General features: G+C 39.1%; 1 protein-coding gene across 2 annotated transcripts in view; it reads left to right on the forward strand.

Moving 5' to 3' along the window:
- The window catches only part of mgll (monoglyceride lipase), a 39961-nt gene extending 17866 nt beyond the window's left edge, over positions 1 to 22095 (forward strand). For both annotated transcript variants that reach the window (XM_067591675.1, XM_067591674.1), the window contains 5 exons: positions 3682 to 3818; positions 10629 to 10739; positions 11349 to 11438; positions 13421 to 13636; positions 14764 to 22095. In XM_067591675.1, coding sequence (XP_067447776.1) covers positions 3682 to 3818; positions 10629 to 10739; positions 11349 to 11438; positions 13421 to 13636; positions 14764 to 14895 — 686 coding nt within the window. In that variant the 3' untranslated portion in view covers positions 14896 to 22095. The remainder of the gene's footprint in view (positions 1 to 3681; positions 3819 to 10628; positions 10740 to 11348; positions 11439 to 13420; positions 13637 to 14763) is intronic.
- Positions 22096 to 23912: the final 1817 nt, after the last annotated feature.

Raw genomic sequence — 23912 nt, forward strand, 5'->3', positions numbered from 1 at the left:
GTTAGCATGCTGATGTTAGCATTTAGCTTAAAGTAAGTCCAGAATGACTGTAGATTCTTTGCCTTGTTTTTACAAGTGGAAAAATTAACTTTTTTACTTTCAGTTTGTCCAAGATCTGTTAATCAGTTGTTAGTATTTACAAAACCTCATCATGTTTCACCGTTTGCAGTTTTCCCAACAATGTACTTTGAACAGGAAATGAGAAATAGGCACGAGAACAATTGGAAAATAACAGAAGGAAATAGTTAGTTTGTTAGTACATAGTAATTAGATATTGTTTGTTGCTTCCCCAGAGCTCAGCTCAGAGGCTGTACTGTGTTATTGTACTGGGCAGTACAAGCAGCAATGTCTGAACTTGTGACTGTGCAGCAGGAAAAGAGCAGCATGTGTGTTCAGTAAACTCTTCTACAGACCAACACCAAGAGAGAAAGAGGATGAGAAGACAAAGAAACAAAGTCTCAGCTGCAAATTTGGAAATATTTACAGAGGGAGAGATCTCAATAAAGAGCTGACAGAGCTTGTAGAAAATAGAGTGAATGATGAGGATGACTGAGGCTGCTCACACAGGAGCAGTTTGTTCAGTGGCTCGCAGTAAAATGTCACACTGTTAAATGGAAAATACTGAACTGGAACAAGTCCCTGTAGACGCTAGTTTTTCATCTATCTCTCTCTCACAAGCGCACACACACATCGCCTTGGGCACCTTCTGATACACTCTAGTGGGTGAGATCTTTCACTTATCCTTACTATCACACTTTCTTCTGTCTCTGATGTATTTCTTTCTTATTATAGGACTTTCAGGGCTTTTTCATTCTCAGCCTGCACAGAACAGAGGTTTCGCCCATCTGGCACACACTGTATCTATTAACCAGTCAACATTATGTGCAGAACAACCTCCAAATGTGGCATCGTGGCTGCTTAATATACTCAAAATTTAAGAGAAAAATACAAAACTTATAGCTGACATACATGAATTATATTTTCATTTTGCAGAATATGGAAAATGTGTGCAGCATCCAGAGTTTACGCTGATGCAGCTCATAAATGAGAGTTTATAAAGAGGAACTGATTGTTGATTTAATAAGAAACTTGATGATGTGCTTTGTTTATCCACTAGCACGGACGTTATTTTATGATCAGGCACTGGTGAAATATTCATAACAGATTATGCGTTAGAGTAAAATAATGGAATTTTGACATTTAATAAGATCAGTGCTTACAAAGTTTGAATAGATCAGTCTGTGCAAATATTATTTTCCCCTACAACTCTGACTGGATTCCCCAAGACGTCATCACGAGGAAAATGTTCGTTTTGTTTGAGTTTATTTCAGACATTAGTCAGAAGTTGTACCATCATTTACATCAGGCACTCAACTCATATTACATGTTACAAAAACACCACATGATCACATTACACAGACTCATGTGGCAGTGCCTCCACAACTCTGAAGTGTATGTGGTGCTGCTTTTGTTAAGATTCACCAAAGCATCCATTTAGTGCTGAAACAATCAGTCGATTACTGTAATTAATTTGTCTGTCTACAGTAAACTCATCAACAACGATTTGATAATGAGCTCATTCAAGACATTTATTAAGCAAAAATGCCAAACATTCTCTAGTTACGGCTTCTCAAATATAAAGATTTGCTGACTATTTCAGATTTTTATTATTATTAATTGAATATCTTTGGGGTTTGGACTGTTGCTCCGACCAAATAAGAAATTTGAAGATGTCATTGTGGGCTTGGGGAAATTGCAATGTTGATTTTATCACAATTTTCTACTAAACAAACAATCAAAACATTATTTAAAGTGTAATAGATCATCGAAATAATTATTAGTTGCTGCCCATATATATAATTCCTTATCATCACCTCAGCACCTCGAGGACACACCTTATGATTCTCTGAGATATTATATATATTGCTCTGGTCGTGACTTCAGTGAAATTTATCATGTATCTTCTTCTATTTGCATTTGCTGCATTTGCCGTCAGTCACGTGCATTTTGTTGTCATGGCCCACCTGTATGTAATTATCACCCACAATCCCTCTTATTCCTGTAGCAGAGAAGAGGAGTCACTGGCACGTTTACTGTCGGCTTTGTAATCATTTGTTCTGTTCTTTGTTCTGCAGTGTGTTTATACATCTATGTATCAGTTATCTGAATGGCTAAGTGCGCTCATGTGTGAATATGTCACCCTGTGTGTGTGTGTGTGTGTGTGTGTTTGATAATAACAAACAATGTGCATCCAGTTGAGTGTGAGGTCATTGAACTGACATGGCGGGGAAATAGTGTTCATCGATCTGAAATTTGCAGTGCTCCATCACTCACCGCCGCTGTGATTGGACATTGATCTCCACTCTCTGATGATGGCTTCAGTATTGACGAGCAGAAAAACATATAGGGTGAAGATATTCTCATGCATACACACGCTGTATATTCATAAACACACACACACACACGCTTCGATTCACACAGCGAGAGCAGGAAGGTGTGAGATGCACATGTCGCGAATGTTTAGGAGCTCGCTGGTGTTATTGGTTCAGTGGTCGCCATGGCAACCCGCCTCACCTCTCAGCCACTGCTGCAGAGAGCTCGAGGAGAACAAGCGAACATACACACAATATATGTACGCATACACACATACATATTCATATATTTTTCTCCGTTTATTCTGTCAATCACATTTATTTCTTCCATTTTCTGTCTCGACTTTGCTCTCTCACTCTTTCTTCTTCTTCATGTCATTCTATTCTCTTCTTTCCTCCTTTTTTGTTCCTCCATCCCTCTCTTCTTCCTCGTGCTATCATCCAGGTTCCTCTCCCTCTTTTCCTCTCATTTCTCCATCAAAGACTCACCTGCTCTCTCCCATTTTCCCTCCTTCCTCTCGTTTGCTATCTCTCCACTGATCCTTCATTCTTCCCTTCTCTCTCTTCTCACTCCCTTCACATTTCTTTTCTTTATCCCTCTCTTCTCTGCTATTTCATCCCCTCCCTATTCTCCTTATCCTCCATTTTTCCTTTTAGTCACACTCATCACTTTTGTGTCTCTTTCTATTCATCCCTCCTTTGAGCTCTTTCCTTTTTTCCCCTCTCTTTGGATTAAAAGAAAAGGATGAATCTATTTGTATTTCACATGTTTGAAATCATCTCCACTGGGAGAGAAGTTAATAGTTAATGCCTCATATCCTCAAAGCAGAGCAGATCTTGCAGCAAAAAACAAAGACTTAAGAATGTTTTTTTGTAATACATCCAGATATTGGAAAAAATATCCATCTGGAGTTCATCTTTAAGAAAACTTCGGTCTGTGGGACAGAGCCTCATCCTTCTTTTATGTTCCAAACATATTGTTTCAACCAAACAAAGTCCAAAAACATCTAAAAAATCTAACTGTTTTCATTTGTGTCTACTTTTTTGTTGTCCTCATTTTGTTTTTTTCTGTTTTGTATCTCACAGCTACAGTAGCAATTTCTACTGTTTTGGGTTTTATGTTTAATAGACTAGACTCTGCAAAGTAAGTACACCTTGCGTATGAAAAGGAAGCGATCCATTTTCGACCTGAGGGCCGCAGTAGACGGGAGAGCCTTGACTAACTTTACTGAAAACGGTGTCATTGTGTTCTTTCCGGGTGACTGTGGCTGAACAAGTAGTTTCCTCACACCGCTCTTTGTGTTCGCAGTTGGCCACGGTCAGAGTGAAGGAGACAGGATGAACATCAAGGATTTCCAGGTTTACATCAGAGACTCCCTGCAGCACATTGACTTGATGAAGTCCCAACACCCTGATCTGCCTGTCTTCATTGTGGGTCACTCAATGGTAGGACAATGATCAGTTTCAGCACTTGAAGTAATCCACATTGTATTTTGTTGCTATTGGCAGATGAAGGTTTTGGGTTTTGTTTTGTTTTAATTATAAAATTGTATTTCAAATGATAACTCTGAAGGTAGTGACAGTCTCTGTCTGCTCGTTTTGTTTGGTGTGAAATTGCATAAACGTGCTGCTTCAAGGCAACGTGCTTGACACACTGAGCAATGGGAATAAAAAATACCGAGATTGGTGTGAAGAGGTTTTTCTGCAAACGATGTGACGTTCACATGAAACATATGGCACACACTCTTCTTTAGTGTGATGCTTTCAAATGGTTTTATGTCCCAAAACAGTCAGACATGAAAAACCTGAGTACGTGCTGTTCTGTTGCTCAGAACTGAATGAAATCTGGGAAACAGTAGAACAACAATAGAATCATACAGTTTTTATATTACACACACTATCAAGCAGAGACTCTCTTTCTAATGCTGGAAAATAATCACCCATGTTTTTCCAGTTTTAAATGTTTTATTTGGTTTGGTTTAATCCCAACACAAACAGGTTACTTCTGGTTATCTATGAAGGAAAAAATCCACCTTTCATCCGCAGGAAAACAGTTCAGGGAAGTTTGCTCTTCTCAGTAACCTCCTGCTTCCCTTTCACACACTGACACATATTCTCCGCAGCTTGGTGCAGCCGCTGCTGGTCTCTGAAAACCTCCAACAGACCAGTTTCAGGTTCAGTGACCTGATCAAGGCCAATGAATGTATTTGTTGGGAGTCTGTTCACTTTCCCCATCCAGTCCAGGAATCAGATCACTGACCTCCTGTGCTAGTGACTGTGTGCTATTATTCACCTTTACACTCTATACATTAATTCAAGTCCTAAATTTCTGGCTTCCTGCAAGTATTAAAACATGATGAGTACAGCAGTTAGTGGTCTTTCTGTGTTTCTTTATCCATGACAATAATGTAAGCTTGCAAGTACCATTCATTATTTCCATTCATTTAGTATGGTATCGGCAGGTTGTGATATTTAGTGTGCTGTACACTGCTTTGCACAGTAGAACAGTGTTTAACATAATATGCAAAACAATTAACATATTTCATGAATTATTAAATTGCCATTTAAGGAACTGAGAATTGTTAAAAAGCTGTTTTGGACGACACATCCTCATAATGAAACGACGTGGTTTTGGAAGTAAAATTAGTCTTCAGTTGAATGCAGACAACATTTAAACATTTTAAATGGGTTTTTGTGAAACCTTCAGACACACATTGAGAAGAATTACATAACACCTGGACACAAAAAGCTTCAGGAGCAGCCAGGGAACTATTTTTTTAAGTGATTGGTTTATTCAGTTTCTCACAGAGCTGCATTCAACATCACAGCCTCTCACTGTTGTGCTCCGTGACCCACTAACTCTCAGTACAGCTAACAGAGCACAAACAGTAGTGTTGAGTTATATAATAAATGATTAGTCAGTGTTTGTAGGTCGAGTCAATTTGTACTCACCCGAACTTATTTCTGTTGGATGAACATGATGCTCGGTGCAGATTTCTGTATTCACGCAGGAAGCACACATGTTTTTATGTTTGCACCTTTATCTGGAGTGCAACGTCTTGTGTTACATAAGAAAGAAACTGACTTCACTTTCACAAAAACGTGAAACAAGAGATTCTTTTAACCGGCTGCAGTCAGCATCACCTGCGTAAGTCAAACACACCTCAGGCCGAACACAAATATGCAGTTTTTAGTCTTTTAGTTCACAGTGTGAAGACTTGTTTCAAGCAGAGAACACAGAGGAGAAATGCAAATTCATCACTGAGCTGTTTTTCCATGTGAAGCGTTGAGTCTTGTTATCTCGCAGCACAGCAGTGATTCAGTGGGCATGTGGGATTCAACAGGAAAAAAAAAGGGTTGTACAGCGGACACATGAAGAGCTTTGTGGAAAAATGAGATATACATTGTTTGAAAAAATATATATACATATACGTGTTTGTTAAAGTCGCCCTCCACTACAAAAAAATGTGTTTTTCTCCCTGTTTCATCAGTTGGATGTTTGAGTTTCACTCTGCAGAATGAATTATCTTCAATATTTGCATTTTCATAAATTCTGGATTTTTAATGAGAGAGAAGGAGTCGATGTAGTGTTGAGAAATTCTGACTACATGGAGGTAATTTAACTGTTAACTGCAGAGTATTTTTATAAGGAAAAATACTTTTAAGGAAAAGTTGGCAGCCAAAGTACATGAGTAGACACTTTTACAGAGTGAATCCTCAGTGTTTCACTTCAAGGTAACTTTTATTAGCACTTTCTATTATGGCATACTTTATAAAGTTGTAACTTATGGCTTTAATATTATAAAGACGTAATAATTTAATGCTTTATAGCTCAGTAATAAGTCATTAATAAGAATAACTTTATTAATGCCTGGTATATATCCTCTTTCAGCATTACACTAGCTTTGTCTTCATAGGCAGCTTTTTTTGTTTATCCATGCAGAGCATCTTAAGAGCTGATCACTCCCTACAGGAAATCATGATCTTGCAATGGATATTCCGCTTTTTCAAATCCAAAACTCACAAAAAACTTGAAAAATGCTTTCAATCAGCAATCAACGGTCGGATAAAAAAACCAAGCCTCTGCCTCCAGAAAACAAACTTCCTCATAAAACATCTTAAAGTAACCGAAACTGAACTACTTCTAATCTACTGAGATCTCACATTTATATTTTCAGACCTAATGACCCTGAGAAACCCATTAGAGTTGATAAATGTCTGTGTCATCATATGTAACTGCAGAACTGATGGCGTATTAGAAAGTGAGAAAACCTTGGGTGCTTATTAATAGATACTTCACATTGTTTAATGGTTTGTGAAAAGACGCTGCATATGAGGCTGTTTGCCATCACATGTGTCTCTTTTTATGATTAAAAGCTTTTTCCTGTCTTCAGCCGCTGGCTTTTACTAACCAAATATTATTTCATACTGAGAGTGAGGAGCTTTTTGGCTGTGTGTTTTACATCAACAGCTTCTCCTCGTACATGAGGTCATATTCAGTGCCGTCAGCTGGGCGTTTCTATGCTTTAAACAACACTCCATTTAATTCATGAGTCTGTTTTTGCAAACCTTTTATGGCCCATGATTCACCGTGTAGCAACGTTATGTATTTATATAAAGCACGTGAGCTTGAAGTAATCCAAGACGCAAATAGTTTTGTGTAAATTAAACTGAATGCCTGTTTAGACATCAGAGTCTGTAAATATTAGGGCAGAGCTGGACGGAGCCACAGTGACACTTCCTTCCCTTCCTCAATTTCCCTCATCTTTTTCTCATCCTCTCTTCCCTCTTTTCTCCGCAGTCTTTCCTGTCCATCTCTCATCAGATCTATCATCTGCTTTCATTTCCTGTCTTCTCTTTTCCTTCAACCATTTCTGTTTTCTTTCTTCCATTTGTTTCGCTTTAATTTCTTTTTTTTTCTCATTTTCTTCCTTTCTTCTCATCTCATCCTAGTTAATTTGTGCCTTTCCTGTCTTTTCTTTTTCATCACATATCTTTTCCTGTCCTCACATTTCCTTCGCAACAAATAAATCCCAGACTTGGAGTTTGAGTTGTGTTGCTGTGTTTCCACAGGCTTCATTTCCCAGTGTTGTGACTCCTCATCCTGTTTCTATAAGCCTGTTCCTCTGCTCCTCCGTTTATATAAATCTCTTTTTAACGGGGCCAGGATGACGCAAAAACTACAAGACAATGGAAACCACCTGTGGATTCTACAGTATGTGCAGAGACGCTGCTCCAAGGATAACATCCTGAGGAGACTGTACATGGTGCAGTTAACAATGTCATAAAGAAAGACGTCCTACTCCTCATACATCACCTGCACCGCTCCTAATAGTCAGTTTGACCACATTTAGCTAAAAGAAAGCTATTGATTTTCTCACACTCAATGAATTAGCATGTTTTAGCCCTGTTAAGATTCCTATTGATAATTTAAAACAAGGAGATTTCAAATACATAATGTAAGTGGAGGGGTCCTCTCTGTCTAGTGCTAATTAGCAAATGTTAGCAAAACATGCTAAGCAAAGATGGTGAACCTGCTAAACATTAGCATAGTCACTGTGATTTTAGCATGCTGAAGTCAGCTCAAAGCACCACTGGGCCTCACAGAGCCACTAGGATGGCTTTTCACTCTTAGTTTTCATCATTTTCTACTTAATATAAGTGAAAAATTATATAAAAGGTCTAATTTTGAAAGCACTGCAGGCTAATGTGTAGAATTAAGGTGGCCAATTCAAGAATCACAGAGAAGAATTTCACAAAATACCTAAAACATGGTTGAATGTGAAATAATTCAAACTGACAGTATCAGATACATCACGCTGACTATCTCACAGTTTTCTCTGTGTCTTGTCTGGTCATGCAGTAATTAAGGAGTTGGAACAGTTTTTCAGTGTTTATATCAGATCACGGCAACCTTGACAAATGCTCTCATCTCTGGCTTCTTCCTGCTCTTACTCCTTCCTCCTCAGTATTTCTGGCCGAAACTCATTTGTCCTAGTTCCTTAATGCCAGAGTTTTATGTAATGATTTATCACTGTTCAGAGCCTTCGGTCTATTTATTTAGCTTTTCAACCCTCCATCCCCCTCTCTTTCCATTACTCATTCAGTTTCTTCATATGCTAAACCACGTTTCATTCTTCATTCTAACCCCTACAGCTTCCCCACCCACCTCTGTAACTATGCATACTTTTATTTTTTTTATACTTTACTAAATTGTTTGATCTTGCTTACTACTCTGAGGAAATTTTAATCAAAATCAATGAAATTCAGGATTACTTGTTAATTAAAGGCTTTCTTGCTACAGCCTGACAAGGATTATTTGTCTCATCTCCAGAGCATTTCCATAAGGCCTCACTCAAATTTTAACTGGAGTAGTTTTGCTACCAGTCTGTTGAACAGCACCTCCTTCATTAAGTCTGTGTATAATCTGTTTAGTCCATGTAATGTCCGTGTTTTAGCTGTTTAGTCCATATAATTGTATTTGCTATTTAGACCATGTAATGTCAGTATGATGGCTGTACTGTATAGTCCATATTATGCCAGTATGTTAGTTCCTCAGGCAGTTTTTGACAGTTCAAGTTCACCCACTTTCAGCGGACTGACAGCACACAATACCAGTATTCATCCTCTCAGCCCAAGTTCAGAGAGAGAAAGTGTAAGGAGGCCACTAATCAGCTTCTTAAATAGCCTCTCTGTCCCAGTCCTCCCTCTCTCTCTCTGAGACTCTCTCTCTCTTTTCTCCCCTATTCACACTTTTCTCTCTCTATCAGTGGAGTCCACTAGACAAAATGTGTGTGTGTGTGTGTGTGTGTGTGTGTGCGTGTGTGTACGAGCGTGACCCAGAATGGGCTTTTGCACAAAATTACATCCAGTCATCTTGTTATATTTAACCAGAATCAAATACATATGACTGATTAGCATGTTTGGGCAGCTTACATCAGCCACAAGAATTTCCACTATTTTATCGTGTGTGTGTGTGTGTGTGTGTGTGTGTTTGTCAGATATTTCAGTGTAAGCTTGTCTTTGAGTTATGTGTTGGAATGTGCCTGAAAAGAAACAAGAGATCGAGCTAGCTAGCCTCTTTCTTGAACCCTGTGTATGTGTTTGTGTGGCCATATGCATGCAAGCAGCAGTGTGTGAGTGCATGCTTGTGTCTTTAGAAAGTGAGATTTTCTGGTGGGAAATGTTTTGTCTTTCTCTACTTACAGCCTCTTTTCATGAAGTGAGCCTGTCATTTGCCACAGCCTGATGAATATTCACACAAGTAACAAAGAACACTCACATAAACAAAGTTGAAGCCAATTAGTCTCCAGAAAGAGAGAGAGAGAGACAGATTCACCCATGCAGAATCGCTGTGTGTTGGTGTTTGTGTGTGTGTGTGTGTGCACCTGCACAGACACTAGCACTTGTTGCATACGGGCAGAGAGAGAAACCACACCAAAGTCGGCCATGACAAATTGATTTGAGCCTTGGCTGTCACAGAGCTGCTAATGATCATGGCCCTACATCAGCGGATTTAAATCACAATCCCGAATGTCAGCATGGGTGCCAAGGTGTGGCCTTGCGCTGCTGTTCGCTGCAGCTACAGAGTGCACGTTGTGTCCTGAGGGCCGTGGGTTCACGTTCACATTTTTCTCCCGTTCTGTGTAGGGCAGCAGCAACAAAAGAGCAGGGTGGAAATTCACGCCCGTCTAAACAAAAGACAGATTGTTTTATGGTCGTCTTGACCTCTGAGTAGTTTTCCCACTCCTCCTTGCATCAGAACCTCTCACCTACTTTGCTAAGACACTCCCTGTCTTCTGTTACAGGCAGAAGAAGTAGCTCATATCATCTTTGTCTAATTCAATCAGGTCCTTTCTTCCATGTTTTAACTATTCAAGTTTCTCAGATTTGCTTTGTTTGTCTTATTTTATATCTTTTCTTCGCACCTCTCTATGATCATTCTGGGTCATTGGAACATTTTATTGGATTCTGGTTCTGTATATATTAAATGAGTTACAATGCTATTAAATAGGAATTACTGTTTTCTTGATTACGCTGCTGTGGAAAGTTTATTTGAAATGTTTGCATGAACATTATGCAACATGAAGAGTTGTGTAATTTCAGTCTTAAATTCTTCATACTGTACCATACTGTATGATCAATAGCTTTAAAACTAGAAGCACGCACAGTTTCTTTCATTTGACGAAATACCTCTTCAACTGAACTTTCCAGTTCATTCACAAAATGTATTTCCTGTGCTTTTTCCCCATTCAGGGCGGTGCTATCTCCATTCTTACAGCCTGTGAGAGACCCAGCGATTTTGCTGGAGTGGCGCTGATAGCTCCGATGGTCCAGATGAACCCAGACTCCGCCACACCATTCAAGGTACCACATAATCGCTTATCCACTCACTGTCTACGCTGCTCTCCTTTCCGTTCTTTTTCTCTCCTCTCTCCTTTCTAATTAAATACCAGTTTTCAGTTAAGTACTCAATTAACCCAGGAGCCAGTCGTCTTACTCCACACAGGCCTGATGTGGATGATGAAAATAAATCTGGCACATTTTATTTTGTGCCTTTAAGGGCAAGAATAAATGTACATAAGTAACACCTGAGTAGCATTAGCTGTCACTTATTGAATCACTGGTACAAATATGTCCACTGGCAAAAGTGGTGCCACAATCTGCATGAGGAGACTTTCTCAATTTTTCATTTTTAAATCCTGCACAGACACATACACACAGCAGAAACACACTGAATGCAACAAGTGAATGCAAACTCAAAAATGCACATCTCCCGTCGGTATTAATAGACACTACATGGCTGCATTTCTTTCTAACACCAGTCAGATGGTGAGAAAAAAATGGAGAGAGACAGAAACAGGGTACCTCAGGTCACCAAACACGCTCCTGCAGTCTGTCCGCTTTCCACATTCTTCAGGGAGGTGTTGATGCGTTAAAATGAAATGCTTTGTTTTGTTTTTTCCTCGTCTGCAGGTTTTTCTGGCGAAGGTTCTGAACCACATGCTGCCCAGCCTCACTCTGGGCTCCATCGAGTCCAAATGGGTCTCACGGGACAAGAAGCAGGTGAGAAACAAATGTTGATGGGTGCATGTTTGGGTGGGGGAGCTGTATTGTTGTATCTATGGGCGTCGCGGAAAATAGAATTTACGAGGTCTCAAGGGGGACGTTTGCGTGTGAGTTTTATGTGTATGTGTCTGAACTCATGCAATGTTTTCGACAAGGCCAGGATGAAAGACCACCCTACAACAGAAGGTTGTGTTGTGTTATTGTAATTGTAAAACCAGGCACACGTACTGCGACTCCTACAGTATAGAACAAAGGGATCAAAAGGTCTCAACCGACAAAATCGTGTAGTTTTGTGTGTATTTGGTTGCATGCACCAGCATTTCCAGCATAACCCCACGATGAACCGTGAAAGAGACAAAACAAAACATGCAGGCACGTCTTCACACCTCTATTTGCACGTAATTGCCTCGTTGGACGTGTTCCGTGGTTTTTGAACAAATTGTTGTGGTTGTGTGTGTGCATACTTCATGCCCGTATGGACGCACCAAAGCTGCCCGTTCAGAAACAGTCTATAACAATAGACATCTGTATAGATGTGTTCCCACATCCTGCTACTTCTGCTCCCTGTAGTCTGTTGGAGGAAGTAGTGTCATCACGTCTCACAATACATAGACACAACAGATTCAACATAGACCTACATGAAAGAAAAAAAAAACACTTTTGTGATTTTGTTTTTAATGTTTGTCACAATAGTTAACAGCAGAGAAAGATGACATGTGACAAAGGTTCCTGTCAGGATTTGATCAAAATAAAGCACAATTTATACTTCAAGCAAAGTTAACTGGACCCTTAGCGTAGATACCTATAGCATACATTTTGATTTATAGTTCAGTATCTGATTTTTCACATTAGTAGCACCACTGAAACAATAGACAGATGTATCATAAGTGATCAGGCTGTATTGTGTTTTAATTATATTCCTCATAGTAACTATGTTTACAGTCTTTCACTCACTGACAGCGAGAATGTCTGTGTGTCTCATATGGGACCGTTCTTTGTGCAGTTGCCGTAATGCATTTGCTGTTACAGAAAGCATAGATCACGGTGAGCAGGGGGTTTAATAACTGAGCCTTTATTCAACTTCTTCATGTTGTGTTGACTTTCAACAATTTTCACCGTCATCAGAAAGTTGTAGAAAACACAAGCTGATCAGTACAGCAAAACACTGAAAAAGTGGAATTAGAGACATTAAGAATAAATAAGATACATATATGTAATTCTGTTATATGTAATTTATTCCAAAGACCTTTTTTATCATATGTTATCTCTGTTTGAAAGGAAATCCTTCACCTGTAAGAGTGTTTCTGGGTGTCACAGACTCCTGTGTGCTGCTGTACAGGTCGTGTTGTCTCACAGCTCAGCTTACAGTCATTCATTATTCAAAGCAGCAACGCATGTGGCCTGAGAGAAGTCGCTTTTGCTGGAGTGGGCCATCAGCTGTGTTTACATACAAGCTGAGTAGATACGGGAGGGTGCGTGACTTATGTGAAAGCATGTATGGAACTTAGAAGTAGTCATGTTTAATGTCAAAGAAACAGGGTGTGTCCTCTGCTATTCAGCTCTGATTTAATCTAATGTAAACTCTCTTTTTCCTTTCATCTGGTCTTCCTGGCTGCTTCAGTGTCACCTCTCCTCTGTCTTTCTATTTGTCTCCTTCCCTCTTACTCTTTCTTACAGTATTTTTTCTTCCATAAAGGCCTCCCCCCTATTTATTATTCATCCTTATTCCCACTTTCCAGCTCTCATGGTTTTCCCAGGAGTCTTCTCATGTCCGTGGCCTTCTTTCCTCCCCCTGGAACCACTTAACACAAAAATAGCCCACTACCACTTTCTAAATGTCAACCAAAATAGTGAAAATAGGAGTGAAAATGACACAGAAATAGAGAAGCAGCAGGAAAAACATAAGCGCTTACATCAGAATAAGTCCAGCATCAAAGGGAGATATGTGATGACTCTTTTGTCTCTCTGTCTCCTGCCAGGTGGAGGCGTATGACGCTGATGAGCTGAACTTCCATGGCGGAATGCGGGTGTCGTTCGGCATGCAGCTGATGGGGGCAGCAGATCGCATTGAGAGGGAGATCCAATCCATCAGCTGGCCCTTCCTGCTCCTGCACGGCGACGCTGACAAGCTCTGCGATATCAGAGGCTCCAAGTTGATGTACGAGAACGCTCAGAGCTCAGACAAGAGAATCAAGGTGGGGACGGTTCATTGACTGTAAAGTTTATGTGAATAGTTATGGTGATTTTCTTTTAAAGTCCCATCTTTTTTCTTTATATTGAAAGTGATTGTTTTAATCAGTAGTAGTGAGTGATCCAAGTGATTCACTGATGACTCACCAGAAAATTTTTATTCCTTTTGTGCCATTGATTTTTTTCAATCTGATTAAACTGACTATGAACTGCTTAATTTTGCTCACACTGCTCCTTTTTTACTCTGTTACATACAATACCACAACATTAGGGAATAATTATTCTTGAATTGGCTGCAGGGCAGGTTGAGCAGCTTCAAGCAGCATAAAGTCTCGTATGCCAAGTACAAGTAATTCTAGCCTGATGCATTCATAGACAGACAGACTGGAGGCTGTTTGACCTCAATAAATCCTTCCTCATCTGTAAAAGGATGTGTGTCTGTAAAGAAGGAAGTTCACACACTCTGTTATCACATGGTTTATCATATGGGATGGAAACGAGAAAAAGAGAAAAAAAGTAAAATGGGTGGTGAGAGTTACATAGAGTTCCTCCTTCTTATCAGATGTGTGAGATTGTGGAAGTTCTGCTTTTTTTTTCTGTGCCATCATGAGATACTTCCAGGGGTTTTCCAAATCAGAGCAAACAGTGTTTTATTTCAGATCACTGACATTGATCAACCAAAGTGTTCCCCAAGGGTTTATTTTAGGTCCTCTTTTATTTTCCATTTACATGCTGCCACTGGGCCACATTAATCAAAAACACAGTATTGATTTTCATGTGTATGCTGTGATACACAGCTGCATGTTCCCTTTAAACCTGGTGAGACTGCAAACATAGCCCGACTCAGCTGTCTTTCTGACATCAAGAGCTGGATGACACAGAACTTTCTGCAGCTAAATGAAAGCACTTTGTAACTCTGTTTGGAAAAGTTCTACATAAATAAAGTTATTATTATTTTCTCTTAAGTATTTCCCTGTACGTTTAGCTAAGGAGACTCACATTTTATATGGTTTCATGTAGATTTCAACAAACATTTTTAGAGCTCAGATAAACCTGTTTTAACAACTTCCTCGTTGTGTGCGTTCCACCTCTCTGACTCTCTCTCTCTCGTTGCTCTTAAATGTCTTTCCAGGTCTATGAGGGAGGCTACCACGCCCTTCACCACGACCTCCCAGAGGTGGCTGAGTCCGTGCTGAAGGAGGTGACCAGCTGGATCACAGAGCGAATCCCTGCCACGACATCACCACAACCACAAGGCTCCTAGACACGTAACTCGTGCCACCTGTTCAGCGTTCCAAGGCGACTGCCAACCTACACCCAAGAGGCCTGCTCAATTTCTAGTGGTCTTTCAGGCATAACTACATCACTCTCCAGTCTGGGAAATACATTTGGGCATATAGACTGATGTTTTTTCTCAGTATAAAAAGTGACTTCATCCTCTGGGCATATAGTGTACAAAAACCTCCCCTCTCTGCTTAGAATTGATAGATATACCCACTTCCACTGTGCAAACTACACTGGTTTTTAATTGGATGATGGGGTCAGAAACATTACTTACTGTAGATCAGTTTCCCTGTAAAATTTATGGTCAGGGATGTGACTATTGTATTTTGGCCAGTGGGCTTATTTGGCTATCATTTCATCCTCTCCATTAGACCTCACTAAAAATGCAACTCAAGTAAAGTAAAGCTACAGTACGCTGGGGTTCAAAGTGCAATAACGAAGTTTCCATCTCTTCGCTTTTAAGTAGTAATGACTAAAGTAACATAAAACATTATTGATCTGTGCAGGGACATTTCCTTTTTGCTCATCCACCACTGACAGACTGGTCATAGGTCAGGATCAGCTAGAGGACATCACCTCTGGAGCTGCTGTGGGTGAATACTTGATAGCTAGCTACTCAGTGTCACTAAACGTGTAACAGACAATATCAGCATCTCAGATCTGGGGGCTCAAGAGAAACTGTCATCACCCCAAAGTCTCTTCATAGTTTTTTCCTCTGTATGATCTAAACTAATCTCCCATCTCCTCTGCCTCCTCTGCCTTGATTGCACTGTTTTACAAATAACCTAAAATACCCCCTTTTGACACAGGCAGCTTTCATAGTCACCCAAAAACTTATACTGTAAGCACATGTGACTCTGTTTATATATAACAGATCCCCTTCCCTTGACATTCTCCATATTTTTCTTTAGCCTGAAGACAGATGCTTGGCAGTGATACACTGCATATGAAGATTGGTCTAATCCATCTAAATCCAGCCTGAGGACTAGTTTCAAATCTTGTGTATTTTTCCCACCCATCAAGTGATTTTCTTTTTATAACCAAAGAGGGCCTCCGTACACCATACCGTACATTCCATATAAAGTCCTATGCGCTGTCAGGGAGTGTAGTTAAGAGCGTAGGGAAATGAAGAGCAGGAAAATTAAGCGAGTAAAGCTGTTCCATCTCTCTCTGCAGGTGGGGATTAGACGGAGAGGGCAAAGGTCAAGGGGTCAAAAGGTCTCTCATCTGTATAGCTTTTGACCTGTAAAGTCACAGTTGAATTCACTGTTAGGGTCATTCTCTGGGGCCATATTTTCTTCGTTAAGCTCAGACTGCAGACCAGGGCCCAGCTGGAAAACGAGCGAGACATCGCTCTCTTACTGTGGACAAAAGAGTAGATCTGCCATTCTGTAGACACTTTTATTCAAAGCACCGTGATGTAATTGGCTGAATATATTTCTAGCATGAGTGACCACAGCGGGAATCCAACCCCTGTCTCACAACAATGCCATCATTTTTGGGGGGAAAACAGGATGTGCAGTAGAATAGATTCCAGACACGGAAAGATAGAGTTACAGAAAGTGGCATTTGTGAGAATTTAACTTTTGGCATCAAAAACACCGAAAATGTTAGTATGAGTCTGTCCATTCTGCAGCAGCTCACAGTGCTTGAACTTGAGCCTGGCTTCAAATGGGTTTTCAATGAAACTATAGCAATAAATATCATGGTAACCTATATTTTTGGTAGCCATTAATTATAAGCTCACTGAGCTTATCATTATATAGTGTCACGTAGACTGTAATGAGCAGGTACTTGTACACGTGCTAAGCCCAAGCGGGACAAAGTACAGGTTCTCTGGCACGAGTCAAGAGTTTTAAAGTTACATGTGTTCGTCCACCTCTTACATCAAACGTGGAAAGGGATCAAACATCTTGATGTATGTGGCAATTCATCCACAACATCAGACATACAAACAGACTCTACTGTGTCACCCTGGCTTTTTTCTTTACCACCCAGAGTTCAAAGGGACTCATGCAGAGGGTGCAGGGGAGGCACAGTGCGGTATCCACGGTGACCATTACTCACGTGTAACCACGGCAGCAGGCTGGCGGCGAGGTAGATTTTTTTTTTTTTTTTTACTCCATCATACATGTGTAGTAACCAGGGTGATCACTACAAGGCAGACAGAATGAGATTATTTCTGGCTTCGTGCCTATTCCATCTTTCCTTCTGACTTTCTCTTACTTCACTCTTCCCCTCTCTCACTCTGTTTCACCCCGTGTCACCCTGTTTCACCCTCTCTGGGCTTTTTTTTTTTTTTTTTTTTTAGTTGCTGTGGTGACCAGTACTCTTTGTTCTGTCCATCACAGAGCCCCTTGTTCTACTACAGATTCAAACATCATGTACTGACAGCCATCCACACTGTCCCTAGTGGCCAGTTGTCAGAGCAGCATCAGGTGACATTATATCAGATTCAGAGATGAGGTATGTCATTTTACAGCTGGCTTTTTTTCAGCTTCAGCTCCCACTCATTTAACAGGGGACACATCACTTAACCTGTCATTAATTCTGCTTCGTTTAAAGCTGTATCTTACCACACTAAATGGCCTCAGGAAAGACCTTAAATGCTTGACTTGCTGTCATTACTGGGAATCACTGGTGGTCTGCAGACACTATGTTTTACTATTATTTTTATCATCTCTGATGTTTGCTAACAGTTTTCTTACCTTGGTAATGACTTAAAACTGCTGAATTGCACTGGAAAATGAAAGATTAATACATTGAAATCAGCAGGAGATTATATAGCACATGTCCCACAGAGACGCAATTCAAAGTGCTTTGCATAATGCATAACATGCATCAAATAATATATTATAAGACAGTAAAACAAGGACTGAAACACATTTTTAAAAATTACAGAAATACATAGAAAGGAGATCAGGGTGTAAATGCATCTTCTGTATTTTCTCAGGCATTAGATGATGTCAGACCAAATATCAGGTTACATTGCCAGGCATGCAGACATGGATTGAAGTGTAGATATAATGTATTCATCCAGTCCCAGTGGGAATCCAGACCCTTAACCTCAACCAGAACCCCAGGGGTTTATATGACAAGCACTTCTAACACAATCTTCTCCTGATTGGGCTGCAGCAGGCACAGCACTCACAAAAAAGGCTTCGCAGTCCCAGTATTCAAACTTGTAATAGCACCCCTGCTGCACGGCATCAGTACAATAGATTCAGCCACGCAGGATGTAACAGCACATTTCAAAAGCTCTACCTGTCAGACTACATGAGCGCATATTACTGCTATCATTAGCTATGGGGGCGGAGAGAGATGGAGATGGAGTGAGAGGAGAAGAGAGAGAAAGAGAGGAGTGAAGCTGTCAGTAACCATGGCAGCATCTTTTTTTCTTTTTTTTTCTCAGCGAAATCACCCAGTGAAAAATGTGTATTCATTAATGGTGTAGGATGCTGCCGCGCTTTCAAGGCTCGTTGTCCATTTGGTGCTTTGAGGATTCCCTTTTGTGTGAGCGTCGAGATAAGAGAGCGAACAATTAGCGTCTTCAGTTTACAGCGAATAATAAGAGCTGCACACACTCACCGAATTCAAATCAGGCTGGTCTGCTGTTTATATGGATAGCTGTTTCAATTTCAGCAAAGAATGGTTTCTTGGAGATTTTAAGCCCAAAAATGTACTTTTCTTCTCATGAGTGTGCACTTTTTCCCCCATCTAATCCCTTGTCTTGATTAAAAAGTGGTGGGCGAAGGTCTTTTACTGAAATTATTACAATATGTGCTGACAGTGTGTAGGAGTCCGTCACTTTTTATTACTAGATATTATTCCTACACACCTGGCTTAAAGGTGTGTAATGCCTGACACAGTCCTCACATCTTGTAAGCTTCCCTTTCCATTCCAATATGCTTATATACAAGCATGAATCGTATGCACGTTTGCCATACTGATAGATAGCTATGTACAGATGAAGCGCTCTGTTAATATGTAATAATCCACTTGACTGTTAATATCCTCCTTATTTAGGACAGATGTTCTATATTAAGTGAAGGAGAGAAAATAACGAGGGCAGGAAACCACTGAATCTAATTAGGCCTCGACTTCTCTAACAAAGAGAAATTCAATTGGCCAGCCGGTTTATAAATGGGGCCATTGTTTTTGTTTTTGTTTTTTAATATATATATATATATATATATATATATATCGACTTTATGACTGTTTCTAAGAAAAGAGCTGTTATATATGATGGAGGACTTGGGGGCACAGGCCAGTCTTTCTGTAGTTTTATGAGATTAAAGTGCACTGAAAAGGTTCAGTGCAGAGTTTGCATGAATGGAGTCAGAGCACAAGTGACCAGCAAGAATTGAAGAAGACTTTTCCAAAATAGTGTAAATAGATGGAAAAATACATCACACTTGAAGTTCATCATCAGATCAGTAAAATACAGATGATCCAGGTTGTTAAAGTGTAAAGATTGCAACTACTTAGAAACTTAGTCTGTGAAAAAATGTAATTTCGGTCATTTGAAAGTGCATTTTCAAATGGTTGATACGCATTGCAATATGCAAAATATTATAATAAATGCAAAATATTGCATTTTGGAAAAGTCTAATTCAGTTATTGCTGGTTTTATCAACAATGTTGATTGATCTGATTCATTTCTAGTGATTGATTGCTAAACAAAATTGTAATACACTGTATGAGCATAGCATTGCTAACAACACTTGACAGAAATACAACAATCAAAACAAATCTTTTATTTATCTTGTCTAGAGTATTTATAGGAATTAATTATATGTACAGGCTACTACAGTATATATTGATTACACATCATGACAAGGCAATTTTATACCATTAACCAGTCACACATGTAATTTTTACTGTTACAGCTACATGAAGCTTCATAACACTTTTTTCTGGTTCAAGGTTGTATGTATGTACAGTCAGCCATCCCAGAAATGTATGACAATGTTTCTGATATGATTTTTCATAGAGAGTATTTTACTACTGTGTGTTTAAGTCAGCATTGTTGTGTTGCAAAAAAAACTCAAGTCTCGTTGCAGTTTGTCACAGAACTATGAATGTTTAAACCATGTGATGTTAAAAAATGTTTTTGTTTTGTAACCAGATCCTAACAGCCATCTTGTTGGGGAAAATCTTGCACTGCTTTCAAAAATATGCTTTTCAGGAAATTTCTTTCACTTCAATCTTGAAGTATCTCTACTTAAAAAAAACTTAAAATGGACCTGAGTGAGAGACTTAATGTATCTCTCTCCATTCATAAAACCCTCGGTTACATCTCAGATCAAAGACAATTTGTTCTAAATTGCCAGTATCAGGTTTTCGCCGAACTGAGGCACATTTCTGAGAAAAAAGGCATCAGATTCATTTTACTAAGATTCCATAAGAGATTTTTATTGGATTTGTATTATATGTTTATTTTTGGATTCTGGTCTAGTGTTTGTTTGTGCCTTATTACTATGAGGAATGTCCATCTTCACTACATGTGAGTGTGTTTGTGCATGTACGTGTGAGTCCACAAGTGTGTGTGTTTTGACATAGATGGACTGTGCAGAGCTTACTGTGGTTTTCTGGCTGTCTGTCATCACATCTGTTACGGCTCTTGGCTCAGTAATTGTGTCTCTGCTTGTCTTCCTCTTGTCTGTCTCTTTCTATTTATGTCTGACTGTCCAATAAGCAGATATGGGTCAACAACAGTTTCTGAATCTCTACCAGTCAAAAGTTTGGACACACTTTCTCATTGGAGTGAATGCCAAGCTCCTTTAAACACCTGTTTTGTTTTAGCCTGCCTAAAGACACCCATAGTAACTAGAAACACAATACTTTACATTAAAGACCAGGCTTTTAAATTGCCCTGCTTGGTTTGCTATATTGCAGAATGACTGTATAACTTAGCCATTTGATCCCGTTGGGTTGGGAAAACAAGAAGTTCAGTCCATCATATAATAATACCAAGTATTAACAATACAAAAAGACTGTTCTGTATTGAATGATTTCATTATTTTTCCTTGCTGTTATTTGTACATGTTGAGATATTGGGAGGCTTTTGTAAAGCTAACAATACATTTTAAATTTGAGAGAATGTAGAAATGTGATGTTGCTGTAAGATAACTCTTTTTGGACCACTCTACAAACTCAAAAAGCTGTTTCAAAGGTTAAAGGCATATTATGTAGGATTTTCTGAAAAAACAATGTATAGACTCATACAAAAATAATTGTTCTCAATCATTACTTATTTAATTAAGTTTAGATTTGATTCAAGCAAACCAACTTAAATGTTCACAGTTGGGTTCTGTATCATGCATAGATTTGACTGGACTGGACCAAAACCGTCATGTTGTGTTTGCCAGTGACATTAGTTGAACTGCACAGTTATTCAGTTCTTTGGCATTGACGGCAAAATATTTATCAACAAAGTCAATAAAGGTCAGCATCATGATTGTCACCCGAAACTTTTCACTCATCTGCAGAGGAAAACTCAGCTATGTGATGTAAAACCTAGAGAAAGTCAGGAAGAAAAGCAATGCTAATCCCAGCAGACGTACAGTATAAATGTGACAGAGCAAAGAATGCTACAATTTTTATATTACGTTGTGTAAATATAAATCCAACTTGAACACAATCATGCATCAACATAAAGTATCAAATCACTGAAATGGGAGTTTATATGCAGCACATCGGGCCACATAGACTAAATATTGAGACATCACATTTTTGAGTCTTCCTTGTAAAGTAATGTGTTTTTTTTAACAGTTTACTAAAAATCAGATGACACTTTATTTGAATAGCCTGATGCTGATACTCAACTATAATGTGACAAAAGGTAAACATTCAACTAAGTGCCACTTTTGTTTGCTACATCTCTAAAGACAGTGTACCCCAAACCTTATATTGACCCAAATACAGATGTTACAGAACTGTTCACTCTAATTTCAAAGTCTGAGACTCTGTACACTACGATGACGCGTCGTAGCCACTTCATAGTAAGTTGAGTATCAGCATTAGACTAATTCCTTCAAGTGTGACAAAATGTTGTATATAAGATGTTTATAATATGTAATAATGCAGTTACTTCAGAATCACTGAAAGTCAAACTACTTGTTACTAGAATGTTCATAATGTCCATACTCTTGACAGAATAAACTATATGACTGTTTAACTGTACGGCCTGACTGGAATATTTTCACCACTTCTCTCCATAACAGGTTTAGTAAGTGTAGAGGAATTTTACTTCAGAGGGAACTGAGAGACAATTACATTCATGTGGTGATACAAAAACATTTGAAAACAGGTTCTGTGCCACATCTGTCTTGTTATCACATCACATTTAGACCAAAAAATATAATACAAATGATTCAAGCATTCATCTAGATGCATCGTTAACCAGCACACCTTTCATGGAGCTGCTATCACAAATACAACAGTGCATAAATACATAAATACACATAATACTGCTGGAGGATAACCCACCCAAAGATTCCTCTGCAGGTGAAAAAAATACAATTTTCATTTGTTTTCCTGCACCATCATGTACAGCACAGTGAAGCTGAGTGGGTCAGTATGGGCTTTAGGCCTTGGTTGACCTGATTGCTGTGGTGTTTCATAAGCAAAAAGTGAAGAACGATGCAAAAAAAAACATCACCTGAGGGGTTCAAATTGTTTCAGCAGTTGAGTTGGTTGTTACAGGGTTTAAAAAGCACATATCAGCCAGCAGGTGGCGGTATTCCATCACAAATTCATTGAAGATAGACAGGGTTATATGAATGTAAAGCCAGAACTGCATTTCCACATTGGTCCACATGCAGGCATGAATGAACCAAAGGTTTGGCTGAAGATTGAAAATACAGAGATTTGCCATTTCTTTTGACTAGGATTTATTCTTTTTTGGGACTTTAATTTTTCAATCTCAGGGTTTGAATTGTCCCCAACTTTCTTGTCCAAACATTGAGGTCCTAATACAATACAATCTTACAAAGTTTTCTTATCACCAACCCATTTTGAGCCATACCAATAGTTTCCAAAATAGGGGAGAACAGGGTTACATGAGCCACTTTTTACATATGATGATTTTACTACAAAATGAAAGTGTATTTGTTTCAAATAATTGTAACTATATATACCTCAGGTTGTTGTGTACCCATGGAAATTAAAACAAGTTATCTAATTATTATGGTTTAAGAACAATGACCCATCAAAAAAATTAGTCCTATGGCACAACTTACCCCAAGGTAGGGGTAAAATGAGCATAGGGATGGGGTCAATAGTGATACCATTATATACTGATATAAAAATTACACAAAATCAAACAAATTAATTATAAAATTAAAAATAATTTTGAACTTTATTAATGCCATCAATTTAACAAAGGAAAAAACTTGTACTTTTAAGTAAAATCATATGTTTGTGTCTTGTTGTTCAACATGTTACCTAAACATTTTCAGTAAAGATTAAACTGTGAGCTAAAGGAAAAACTGGTCCAGGTCTGAATGCTTGACTCCTACAGTGAGGGGGTCTGGGGGCTCTGTTATGCTGTGGGGAGCATTTTACTGGCATGGTTTGGGTCCACATGTCCCCTTAGAGAGAAGGGTCACTGCAAATCAATACAAAGTTGTTCTGAGTGTTCGCCTTTATCCTATGATGAAACATTTCTATCCTGATGGGAGTGGTCTCTTCTAGGACGACAATGCCCCAATTCACAGGGCACGAGGGGTCACTGAGGTTTGATGAGTATGAAAATGATGTGAATCATATGTCATGGCCTTCACAGTCACCAGCTCTCAACCCAATTGAACACCTATGGCAGATATTGGACTGAGGTGTTAAACAGCGCTCTCCACCACCATCATCAAAACACCAAATGAGGAAATATCTTTTTGAAGAATAGTGTTCATCCCTCCAGAAGAGTTCAGAGACTGTAGAATCAATTCCAAGGTTTATTGAAGCTGCTCTGGTGGACCAACACCTTACTAAGACACT

This window comes from Thunnus thynnus, chromosome 6 (assembly GCF_963924715.1).
Source record: "Thunnus thynnus chromosome 6, fThuThy2.1, whole genome shotgun sequence".
In the NCBI taxonomy this organism is placed as follows: Eukaryota; Metazoa; Chordata; class Actinopteri; order Scombriformes; family Scombridae; genus Thunnus; species Thunnus thynnus.